This window comes from Oryzias melastigma, linkage group LG6, assembly GCF_002922805.2.
Source record: "Oryzias melastigma strain HK-1 linkage group LG6, ASM292280v2, whole genome shotgun sequence".
Taxonomy (NCBI): Eukaryota; Metazoa; Chordata; class Actinopteri; order Beloniformes; family Adrianichthyidae; genus Oryzias; species Oryzias melastigma.
In genome coordinates this window covers 5,881,211-5,893,643 of record NC_050517.1, presented here as the reverse complement: position 1 = coordinate 5,893,643, position 12,433 = coordinate 5,881,211, and the positions used below count along the sequence as shown (strand labels likewise).

Below are 12,433 nucleotides of genomic sequence, written 5' to 3'. Positions count from 1 at the left end.
GCGTCTCTTCAGCTGATTCCAACGGTTCAAAGCAGCTGGGCTGCAAGCCAAGTTTTACATAAAAACCCAAACTACGCACTATTTCTTATCTTTGTATTTAAAATGTAATTTTATCTAAATATAAATCAATAGTTCCTCTTCACCTGTAAGGAATAGTTTACATCCTGCTTCATTAACACTGACAACAGTTACGTCTGAGTCAACAACGCTGCCTCCACGAGGAGGATGTGCGCGTGCAAACTGGTGGTTTGGGTGTGGATGTGTGTTTGCTGTACCTGCGACTTTCTATAAACAAAAGGTCTTCCCAACAAAAGTGTTTGTGCACCGACTGCTGCAGGGAGCACAGGTGAGTGTCCTCTGGTGTCTGCTCTGTGCAGCTGTTCCTCACCTCCACCTCCAGCTCCTTGTTCTGCAGCTCAGGGGGGACGGTGCACTTTAGAGTGTTCCCAACCACCGTCAGGCTCTCACAGCTGTGGTTGGACACGGTCAGGAGTTTACAGTTCATTGCCTCCCTGTCCATCCGATCACCCTGCAGAAAAGCGAAGAAAAGATGAGGAAAAGAAGAAGCGTATTGCACAATTAAAGGCATACTCTATTTATCTCAACACAAATTGAAACAAAAATCCCGCTAAGTTTTTTTTTAAAGGGTTCTAATGAGTTCATGCCTCAAGTTGTCCTCATTCTGGCCTGAAAATAAAAATATACACTATACTAGGGAGCGGTGTAGACCATCAAATGCTATGTTCACACCAGACACAGAAACACGCTAAAGTGACCACTTCCAACTAGTGCTGGCCAATAGAGAAGTGGGTATCATGCCATTTCTCTTCTATTGTTTCTATCGTTTTTATTTATTTATTTTTATTGCTGAAGTTTTTTGCAAAAATGTTTTTTCTAAGAAATTTGTTGTGCACTTAAAAAACGGTTTTCTTATTTGTGATGAATGAGTTACAGTGTGCTTGGAAAACTAAACGCAGAGAAAAGTAAGTCATGACATGTTTGTCAAGTTTTTTCCAAAAATAACTGAAAATATACTTTATTTTGGTGTTTCATATATACATCTTCTTCTTTCACTTTCAGCTTATCCCTTTCGGAGTCGCCACAGCGTAACAGCACCCACTGTTTGGCATCAGTGATTTGTCAGAGTTTTTACGCCGGATGCCCTTCCTGACACAACCCTGTACTTGAGGGGCACAGGGACCCAGTTAGGCAGCAGCGTCAAGGGTCTTGGCTAAGGACCCAATCTGGGTGGGGATCAGTGGACAACCCTGGAATCGAACCCAGGGGTCCTGAGTGTCAGCCCTTCACCTAGCCCACTGAGCCACCCAGTCGCTGTGTTTTATATATACATATATATGTATATACAGAAATACATACTTATATATATATATATATATTTATATATATATATTTATATTAAAATTAAAATAAAATTAACATTGGCGGTAGGCTAGCGATCTGCCCGGGGTGTATCCCGCACGCTCACATTGTTTTATATTCTACCTGCTGATTGAGTCACTGAAAATGTCACATGCCCAAAGCTGAGTTCCTGATTGGCAGATGCGACGCTGTTACCTGTCAAACTTCAGATATTTACATTTTGACTGCTCCGCCTCATTTGCGCCTCGCCACTCAAATCGAGCTGCTGCCAGACCTTTGCACCCCGCTCATCGCTCAAATCGCGTCAAGGGACTTCAGATGGCCTCAATTCGCATCTGTACATTGACTTAATATTGAAACTGGCCACCTGTGCCTCACGAATTGCGTTCGTGTGAATGCACCTTCAGTGTAGTAAAAGTTCCGAATGATTAAGAATGCATAAAGATCTGTGAGGTGTTTAGTAAATTCAACATAAATATAACATGAATAAGCTCCGAGCTGCAGTGACTGAGTGTAACGTGTTTTATGAGCAAACCAGTATTTTTTATGACAGTGGGTTTCTTGTGTTTCTCTGATTCCATGGGTTTCTTTTCCCACACACACACACCCCCACACACACACACGCACACGCTTGTTTGTGCGCAGCAGAAGGCAATAAAGCAAATGATCACATTCCTTGCGTGACAGTTTGGGATTTTCCAATTTGACACAGGCTGGAGCCTCGCACCTGTTCCTGCACACACAAAAACACACCCAGCGCGCACGGAAAATAACGTTCTCCTTCACTTCGCATGGCAATTAAGCCATCACAACTCCACCAGTCTGAATTTAGTGGGTTTCCTCACTGAGGTGGAGGCAGAGTTATTGGAGCATGTTGCAATAATACCTAGATAAACTGTCAGGATTTTAACCAGAGGTGTTTTTTGCGGCCTGTGATTGGTACAGAGAAGAGACAGACGTTGCTCCAAAGCCAACAGCCTGGCTCTTTCAGGAGTCGTCATTCTGAAACTAAACTGACAGTTCCAGGGAAACGTTCCTCTGACTGTCTGGTTGCTCCGTGTTCAGAGCTTGGTTCATCATGCGGCACCCGCAATGACTTCTATCCGGGGGCCTCTTGCAAAGCAGGGTTATCAGATGGCGTTAAATGTGGCATGTTTCAGTACAATGCCTAGCACCCCCGACCCCCCCTTTGGAGGGCTTCTTCTGGTCCAGAGGGAAGAATGAATAGCGGATGCATGTTGGGCTGGTGGAAGGTTTAGCAATGGAGCCAAGGTTGTGTCTGGGAAAGGAGCGAGAGAAAAAAAAAAGGGAAGACAAAAAAAACTGTGAAGAACTATGGCAAAGAGTCTTGGAACAGCTGCCGCATGCTGTCGGGTCAGAAAGCAACACAGAAAGAAAGAAATGTGGATTTCATTGTTTTCCTAAAACTTGCTCTGGGGACTCTGGTGGCTTGTTTGAAAGGTAGCATTAATATGTCAAGCTCTTTGACCTCCGCCAGAACAATACTGGCCGACATCACATAAAGAAGGATAGCACTGGAGGGAAGACGGGAGGTCGGGGGAGAGGGTGTAAACGATGGGAAACAGACTCTACTTCCTGTTTTTCTTTCTGTATTGTTTCCTTCCCAGCTTGACCTGGCCTGTAGACGGCTGTACGTGCCTACCAGCGTGAGGATTATGGGTTAACATGCACCATCCAGTGGGTTCACTTCAATCGATGCTTAGAAGTCCTAAATACTCCACTGAACTTTGATTGTGCTGAAATTTATTGTAGCTTGCTGCATTTTCACTTTGACATCCAAGTATTGAGTTATTGAAATAATGTTCTGTGTTCCTATATTTTGTGTTTATCTTATGTTAATCTATCAGGCTTGAGTCAGTAACAGTCACACATGCTTTTAGGAGTGGCATACTGTCCTAGCCTGCAAGGCCTTCAGTAAAGGCCTACATTTTTATGTTTATATATATATATATATATATATATATATATATATATATATATATATATATATATATATATATATATATATATATATATATATGTTTATATATGTATTTATATATATATACATATGTCCAAAATATATTTTAGTTTCTAACCTATCAGGTTTTAGCCCTCACTTGTTGCTTGGTCAATTCCGGTTTTGGGGTGTCTTCCGACAAAAACACTGCTGATTAAACCATAGCCATATATGGATTAAATCCATTCACGCTGATTCAACTAATCAGATTTTGAGCTAGAGTCTCTGTAGCTTCATGAGGGAAATAATCGCAATAACAATAATCGCCTCTGATTGGATGGTCAAAGCTTGCACCGCTAAAAGCTAACTTCTTCTGTTCTTCAGGCCGTAGGCAATAGCTGCACTTGATTTTTTCGTTAGAATTACTCGCTGTTTCGCAGTTAACAACAGAAGAGGGCGGCGAAGTTGATTTAGTTGCTGATTTGTCATTCTTAAGATGGACTTTTCCAGAAAAATTGGACATCGTCAAAAAGGGCCGACCCACCCTGAAGCTAGCGAGCCTGCCTCAACAGGAAAAGGATTTGTCCAGCACTTTTGTCTGGCCAGGGTAACAGAGTTTTGTGACAATGATGAGCGACAAAGGATCCAGTATGAGGACATCTAAGCCATCTCTGAATGCACCACGGCTCCTCCGGACGCCTGGAGCTGCAGTGGCTCATTACTGGCAGCCTCATGGCAGGATTTCGGACAATATCATGTCACAGACAAAAAACAGGTTTCAAGACTATGAAAAACTAGTGTGCATCACCCTCCTCGACCCTACTCGATTTCAGGAGCACCAGAAAAAAATTCCCGCAATCATCCATAGAAGTACTATGATTCGTCTCAGCTGAGAAGAACAGATTGTCAGACGGCATTTTGCAGGGAAATCTCCTGCTGATCTCGTGGACTTCCTTCATGGATAGAGTTCATCTGTAAATAAGTTGAATTTGCTGTAAATAAAAATGCTTCTTTTCAAGTTTAATGAGTTGTCAATTGTGCTTTGATGTATGCTGCAGTTAATATTAACCAGGATGGCTTTGGCGGAGGAGGACTGAAGGCTACTGGCTTTTAGTTAATATAAGATAAGGCAGGGTTTCCAGAAAACTAGCAGGAGGCCGGCCCTCGAGGCCTGGAGTTGACCAGACTGGTTTAAATGTATGGTAGCTAGGTGTTTCTGTTTTTATTGCTACTTTGAACATATTATTTCATCTATCTTCTAAAAATGTGATAGTCACAGAGTTGTTGCCCACTTTGCCAGTCCATCAGCCAGAATATTTTCAGATTTTAGAAATTTGTAGAAGTCCTTCAGTATTTATGGTTTTTAGTATACTTGTCAGATTTTGAACTCTCACTTTAAGCTCCACGATGCTCTTGTTGTCTTTTGAGGTCAGCTTTGGGTCTTGGAATAACGGATCCTCCACGTAAATCAGGTCCAGCTGAGGAGTCGAGTAGCCATCCAGGACAAAAGTCACCTTGGTGACCAAGGCGTGGTGAAGAGCCAGTTTGGCGAGGGAAGGCGTAGTGCACTGGATGGAGGTCTGGTTTTCACCATACTCGCAGCTCTGGAGAAGACACCACAGAGAAAGACACATAAGTTTGTCCCTTTAGCCGAGCTTCAGTTGAGTACAGCCTTCCTCAATGCCCTTGGTTCTGAAAGGTCCTGAAAAAGCAGATTAGTGATCCAAAAAACAGAAATCCCTGTGTTTAAACCCAATGGAATGAATTGTTGTTTAAACAGCCACATTCCAAGAAACAAAGAAACTTGTGGATGTATCGCATTTTTGATGCTTTCTCATTGCCTGTAGTGGGTATAATGCCACATTAGTCACACTGTTGACATTGAAACTGAACAGACTTTAGCAGCTGAGAACAGACCTGCACTTACATTAAGTAAACTCTTCCTCTCCCTCTACATTTATGCAGAAATACTCAAAGATTCTCTGGCTTCTACTTATCACTGAGACACTTTGACCTCTGCAACAATACTGAGAGATTTCAAGCTAACCAATGATTGATGTCAAAAACCAGCTCAACACTTTTTATTTTGAGTCACTGAATAAACCTACCTCGACTCTTATCTAACATTTCATTTGAACTCTCTATCATTCTAGGTATTATTGATTCAGAACAAAGCAGGAAGTTAGGGTGCTGATTAGTTGGATGAGGCCCTGAACAGACAAATATGGTGATGGGGAAGGTGTGAGAGTGTTTGCTGGTGAATCATGGAAACTGGATCTTGTTCTTTTGATTTGCTCTGTTTCTGTGAGCATCTGAACTGAAGGGCTACAGTCTTAGTCACACACACCCTTATGGGGGTAAACACGAACGAGTACTGTGGGTTTTTGGATTGGCCCATGGAGGGTCAGAGAGAGAAGAGTCGCTGCATCTTGAGGGGAGCACGTCTAGCAGTTCCCCTGAGGCTCGTCCAGCGTAAGGGGCATCATGAGTATGATATGTATGATTGTTGTGCGTGTGGTAAGTGTATTATGAACTATTATAAGCAGTAGTTTGCTCGCTCTTGTGATGCCCAGGTGCACTTATACGGCACGGAATGCCCACAGTAAGCATGTCCACACAAACTACCGTGTTTTCTGTACTACAAGGTGCACATAAAACCCTAAACTTAATGATAAACTTAGCTTAATAATCCGTGCACCTTATGTGTGTACCAAGTTCTAAATTCTGGAAAAATGTTCTTGTGCAAGTCTCCAATCAATGGGCTTTTTGCTGACACAGCAGCAGCGAGTGCATGGATGATCACACTGTACACATTTTGAGGGTCACAGGTGGGTCACAGACAGAGATTCTGGCAAGTTGTGGATAGTGGTAAAGTTACTGCAGAAACCCACCTTAGTGCTACAAACACATAAAGATCGGCCAGCATTTCAGAGCGCAACCTTTACCCGGCCTGCAAAATTACACGCGCGCACAGTCCTGAAAACACACGGATGATTTGTCTGACAGCGTTCAGGAGATGATCGTGTTATTACGTCATGTGTTACTACGTCATGTGCTGAAATTGACAGTTTTTCCCCGCTCAGGTGAAACTATAATGGAGAGCGTGTTTTATTTGAGCGCTCCGGAAAGTCAGCGCTCCTCACATGCATGTCTGCGTACCGCGCAGAGATCCAGCCAAACTTCACACACATGTTTTTCTGTCTGTGCACGAGTGCGCAGGTTACTGGGATTCAGCCCTACGGATTTAGTGTCCACACTCACAAGGTCCCCTTCAAGCCCTAAAAGAATGGTTTCTGGTGCCACTATAGGGAAAAGCGAAATAGAGCGCTTCACCTTCACTTTCACTTTCACTTTGTCAGTGGGAACGATGGATGACAGACGCCACACACACTTGGGAAGCAGTGCCGGGCGAGTTACGCCACCATATTGTTGAGACTGACTCCAACAATGATGAGAGGAAACCAGCATGTTTGATGGTGGAATTACACAGCTGTTTAATTCAAACACCAAAGATGTTTTGTGTGAGGAGATTGATTAAAAATAATAAGAGCTGTTTGTAAAATAGTGGAATTAAGTTGAAATAAACTCACTGTTATCATTCAGTCAACTTTTTTTGTTTGTGCACCCTATAATACGGAGCACCCTATGATGCAGAAAACATGGTACACTGTGATTGTTTGTATGGTAATCCTCATACAATGTTGAATCTCAAAGTTTGTGTCAAGAGCCCATCCAAAATTAAGAACTCAAAGTAGTAAAATAAGCATAAAAAAGAACCATAGGTTTCTGTCAGACTGGAGCAGAGAATACGTAAAAGCGAATAAGGACATAAACTGACATAGAATGTGTTTTTATAATAATATAGACATTATTGTGATGTTAAAGCATTTAAGAGAAAATGCATGTTTTTGAACGAGAATAAAACTATCAATTGTCAACACTTTTCCTATTCACCAGCTATACTATTTCCTTAATTACAGTTTTAATAACATTTAGTGTATGAAACTCATAAACACAACAAGCAGGGAATGTGGAGCAGCTGAAAATCTCATGAGTGCACATTCTAGAAGGGTAGTCTAGTAGTAAAACACTTCAGAAAGTGAAGTGAAGTCCAAACTGAGGTCCAACGGCCAGCTCAGATAAAGATCTTCCTCCCTGGAGCGTTGCTGTGGTGGCAGGAGTTCTGTTAGCGTGACTGAAGCTTCCTCAGTCACTTGCCCGTCTGCCTCTGTAGTGCGCAGTCACACATGGAGGAACACAAACATGTTTACCTGCATCAGCACCCAAAAACATAGGGAAACCATTCAGCTGAGTACATAAAACGCATGACTAAGTAGAGTCACCGAGGGTCGCTTTACAAAAACAGTCCAATAAGGAATAACAAGAGCAGGGGTAGAGTAAAAGTTAACCTTCACACCCCCCTCACCCACTCTACTTCCCCGTGAACACAGCAAAATGAGAAATATCCAGTGAATCAGAGGAAATCTCAGTCAGTTTCATTGTTCAGCTGATGTCTCCTCTCATTTGGGGAGTGGAGGTGAGGGGCTTTAGGCCTGAAGCAGCTGTAAATACAATCGCTGGGGCAGACCGCGGAGCTTAGTGTGGGCTGATGAGAGAAGCAGCCCTCCTGAACTCGCCTCCATCCCTGAAGTTTATCAGTGGTACCAGACAAAAAAAAGCAGAGTAATAACAGAGCTCATGTGTACCAACGTGCCATTCTAGAGTGATTTATAGCCCAGGTTTGCCCTTTATTTAGTTCCACGTGGTTTTCTGTGATCCTTTACTTTGTAAATAGCCCAATGTTGTCTTTGATTGATTTTGAACCGTTTTTAAGCTTTTATTTAGTTGTCTTAAAAACACATTTTAAACCATCATTAAAAACCCTTTCTAAAATTCATTTTTAAATTGGAATTGCTTAGTTTACCATATCTTTTGCATTATAAGGTGCACTTAAAAAAATTTTTTTTCTTTTAAACTATAGTGTGAATCTGGAGCGCTTCAAATATGGATTAATTAGGTTGTGTTTACTGATGTTGAAGTGATTTTGAGAGGAACACAGCGCCCAGTCAAAATGTCAGTCCGTTATGAGTAGCAAACACGTTGGGGTGTTGTGAATACGCTAATGCAGCTGATGTGTAGCTGTGCCCTTGTCTGATTGTGTTTTTAATGTGTTGATAACATGTTAAGAGTTAGCGTAGTTACAGCGACGTTTGTTGTAGCATGAGCAGTCTGTTTTTTCACGTGTGACAAACAAGGTTGAGAGCTAAAAGTATAATTTTTATGCTAACACTTCTAATGTGGCTAACCTGTAGCTGTGTAAGACTTTTTTGTTTTCATGCTACTAACAGGATTGGGGGTTAGCGTAGTCACATTGTGTGTTTTTGTGGTATCAGTCTGTTTTTTTTTCTTTAGTTGCAACCAAAGTTAAGAGCTACAAGTTTTTTGTCAATGCTAACACTTCTAATGTGGCTAACCTGTAGTGGCATCAGCCTGTTTTTGTTTTCATGCTACTAACAGGATTGGGGTTTATCGTAGTCACATCATTGTGTGTTTTAGTGGTATCAGTCTGTTTTTTTACATGTTGCAAACAAAGTTTGAGAGCTACAAGTTTTGTGTTAATGCTAACACTTCTAATGTGGCTAACTGGTAACGATGTGAGTCTTTTTTTTTCTTTAATGCTGCTTTTTTTATTTACGTCTTGCAAACAAGATTGAGAGTTACAGGTATTGTATAGATGCTAATGCTTCTCACGTGGCTAACGTTTAGCGTTGTCAGACTGGGTTTTTCCCCCGTGTAGCTAACTAACAAGGTTAGGAGTTAGCATAAATACAGTAACATTTGTTTTAGCTGACGCTACTATTGTTTACAAAATGTGACTTTTGTTTTTATGTATATAAATTTATGTAACAGCAACAAAGCAGCAAAAGCAGAAGGTGCAACACATTTTTAGAATAAACAAAAAATGTGTTCAGATTTTAGTCGAGGGTTGTTGAAGACCCAGACTCCACTGTTTTGATCATGAATAGTACCTTTACCAAATGGATTATATTTTAACACCTTATTGGATGAAGTATAAAGTGAAATGTACTAAAGCGTCTGACAATCAAAGAAGTGTGAAGAGAGGAGAATAGGGCAAAGATACTACATCTTTCAACAGAAGAGCAACAAGAAAATTAGTCAAGACATTCAATTAATTTAGTCCAAAAGTTTTTTTCATTCAAAAAAAGTACTTAATACTTAGTACTTACACAGATTAAATAAAGTGAACTGTGTAGTATAAATTGATCCAATTAAAGCCTCAGAATGGAATTCAATTAAACCAGCTTAATCTTGAACAGTAAAGAACAGTAGCAGTACACTTATTGAGTTAAACTATAGTTTAACTCAATAAACTATAGTTTAACTCAATAAGTGACAATTTACTTTTAGAGGTGCTTTGTTGTTTTCCACTTTAAAGTCTTTGACCCTGTAAACCTGATTCCACCACATGCTTGTCCTTTTTGACCATTGACTTCCATCACTGTGTGGCCTCTTTAAACACCTTGCCTGCTGACCACTAACTCAAACAAAATGACCCCCCCAATCTATGAGGGCATGGGAAAGGAAAGCTGCTTGAAGAGACTTTCAGGTGTCAGCTGGAAGGATTTAGTCTTGTAGGAGAAGATAGGAAGAGAAGGCTGACACGAAACTAAGCGGTTTTTGAGCGGAGGCGACAGGTGTTTGGCTGCAGTTGTTAAAATCAAATATCTAGAACACTGAGATTCTCCAAAGCAATTCCAGAACCAAGGAATCTGAGTTTGTGAAAATAGTGGTTTTCTGCAGTGAAGTAAAAGTTATAGTTTTTTTTCTTGTATTTATGTGAGGTGATTAGACCTTGTGACCACAGCAGCTTTTTGGACGGTAACAGAAATCTCTTTCATGTTTGTGGGAAATCTGAGATTGGTGGAGACCAGGCTTTACCAGAGATCTGAGGGGCAGATATTAAGTCAACACTGGCTCTTAATTTTTATGCTTGGCTCCATCTGTTTTTGAGGAGATCTAGAATTTCTTTTCTCTGCCACTGGCTTTGCAAAACCTGAATCTTAGAGGTTCTGGCTGAATTCTGGGATGTACCTTTAAGACTGCATGTGGCATTCCTCAACACTGGCTTCACAGAGCTGACTGCACGGCTCTCATTTGGATGTACTGACTCAGTTCTGAGGCGTGACAGCCTGGCTCCGGTTACCCTGTTAGTCCACTGAGGAAACCTCTGGGATGCCCGTTTGTAAGAGATCTGGGCTCAGTTTTAAAGGGTTAAGACAATAAAACACTTATACTGTCCCTTCTCTGGCTGAGCCTGAACTCATCCCATTTACGGAAGGAATTTGACATGCAACAGCTGGGACGTGATCCCCTCCTAAACCATTAGAAACCAGACTGATTTTGCTTAAGCCTTTCGCTTCATGCCTTTGTCTATCAAAATATTTGATTTTAGCATTCATCCCTCAGTACTGGATCAACAGACTGACATGATTATTCTTAACAAGAGCAACAACTGTTTTTTGATCATTTGTCTTTTTTTTATTGTTTTAACTGAAGTTTATACGTGAAATTGTTCAAATAAACCTTTTAAATCCAGTTGCTACAACTCTTTGTATAGTAAAAATCATCTTTTGGTAGCACTATGTAAAGTGCATTCATATTGCCAATCACACATCCCTAGAACCTTAGTTTTCCTGCTTGATTTTGATATTGGTGATTTAATTTCCACAGAGAAACCTGTTAAACACACAGGCACTCATATTTCTAATCACAGTCTACTACTGTAAAATGGTAAATGCTGTACACTGTATTTTCTGCACTATGAAAATCTTTTATTTGAAGTTTATTAAGATGTCCTTGTAGCATTTTTCTGATGATTGAAGACATAAAAAAAGAAAATTTGTTCTAAAATTACATTTCTGAGTATTTCCTTATTCAAATTGTTGTGAATTAGGAGCAGATGTAAAAGTTCAGTTGGAAAAAGCTTGTAGCAGTGATGTAGGTGCTAAAGTTGGCAGGCTACAAGTTCTCTCCTTCGGTACACTCTGAAGGATCCACTTTAGACAAATAGATCCATGAACGTCTTTGTTTTCCTCGTCTGAGCTGGAATCTGGCTCAGAACTGCACGGCGGGATAGCTCCATCGCTAGTGTTAGCTTGGAGTTGTTTGGGGCTGTAAGCTAGCGGGAATGCATGTAAAAAAAATGGATGATGGGAAATGTATGCAGGCTTACTCAGTGGCAACAGTCCCACCCAAAAGTCAGAGGTGAATTTCTAATGAACTCCTGCCGCTCTGTAGAAACGACACATTTTTAATTTTAGCTAAAAATTGAATAATCCTATTTAAAAGACCACCAGGAACAATTTGAAAGGTTAAAAAGATAATGGAAGTGGAATTTTTTTTTTTTCAAAGAGCAAAATTGCAGGCTACATATTGCTTTATGGATTAATTGTAGCTTGTTGCACAGTGCTCTGTTAAAATCTCAGTGGGTTTGCAAACAAGACTTGGTGGTATTGTGAATATGCTAACACAGCTAGCATGTAGCGGAGTCCAAAGGATCTAAATTAAGGGAAATGTTTTGTTAGACTCTAGAAAAAGTTAGAAAAGTGTGTTCAGTGTCTCTCATAATCTTTTTTTCCTCAGGTGATAAAACCTGGTCTGTACAGGAAGGCTCCAGGTAACATTCTCTGGATCTAGATTTTAAGATAAGCCCACATGACTTGACTTACAATCACAATAAGGTTTTATATGAGTTTAACACCTCTTATAAATGCCCAGGTACACCTTCACACCTGGGTGGGCAGGATGGGAACCGAACAAACGGTTTTCTAGTCAGAGGTCGACCACTCTACCTCTGCTGTAACATGCACCGACTGTACAACTGTCATCTCAACGCTGAGTGATTGAAATTATTTGTTCAAATTCATCAGTTTGATTTCTTTGGGCCTGATTTCAGAGCCCCAATCTCTGAAGCCTCAACTCCCCAGAGACCCATCGAGTCCTGACCGGAGCGCAGGTCAGTGACCTGAGAAAGACAAACTGAAAGACGATCCTGGAATCAAAGTGTGTGTG

General features: G+C 40.9%; 1 protein-coding gene across 2 annotated transcripts in view; it reads right to left on the bottom strand.

Annotated features, from left to right (window-relative positions):
• Positions 1 to 12,433, bottom strand: part of met (MET proto-oncogene, receptor tyrosine kinase) — a 96,395-nt gene that overhangs the window by 28,506 nt on the left and 55,456 nt on the right. For both annotated transcript variants that reach the window (XM_024261880.2, XM_024261881.2), the window contains 2 exons: positions 4,735 to 4,944; positions 389 to 529 (listed from right to left, as the gene is read on the bottom strand). In XM_024261880.2, coding sequence (XP_024117648.1) covers positions 389 to 529; positions 4,735 to 4,944 — 351 coding nt within the window. The remainder of the gene's footprint in view (positions 1 to 388; positions 530 to 4,734; positions 4,945 to 12,433) is intronic.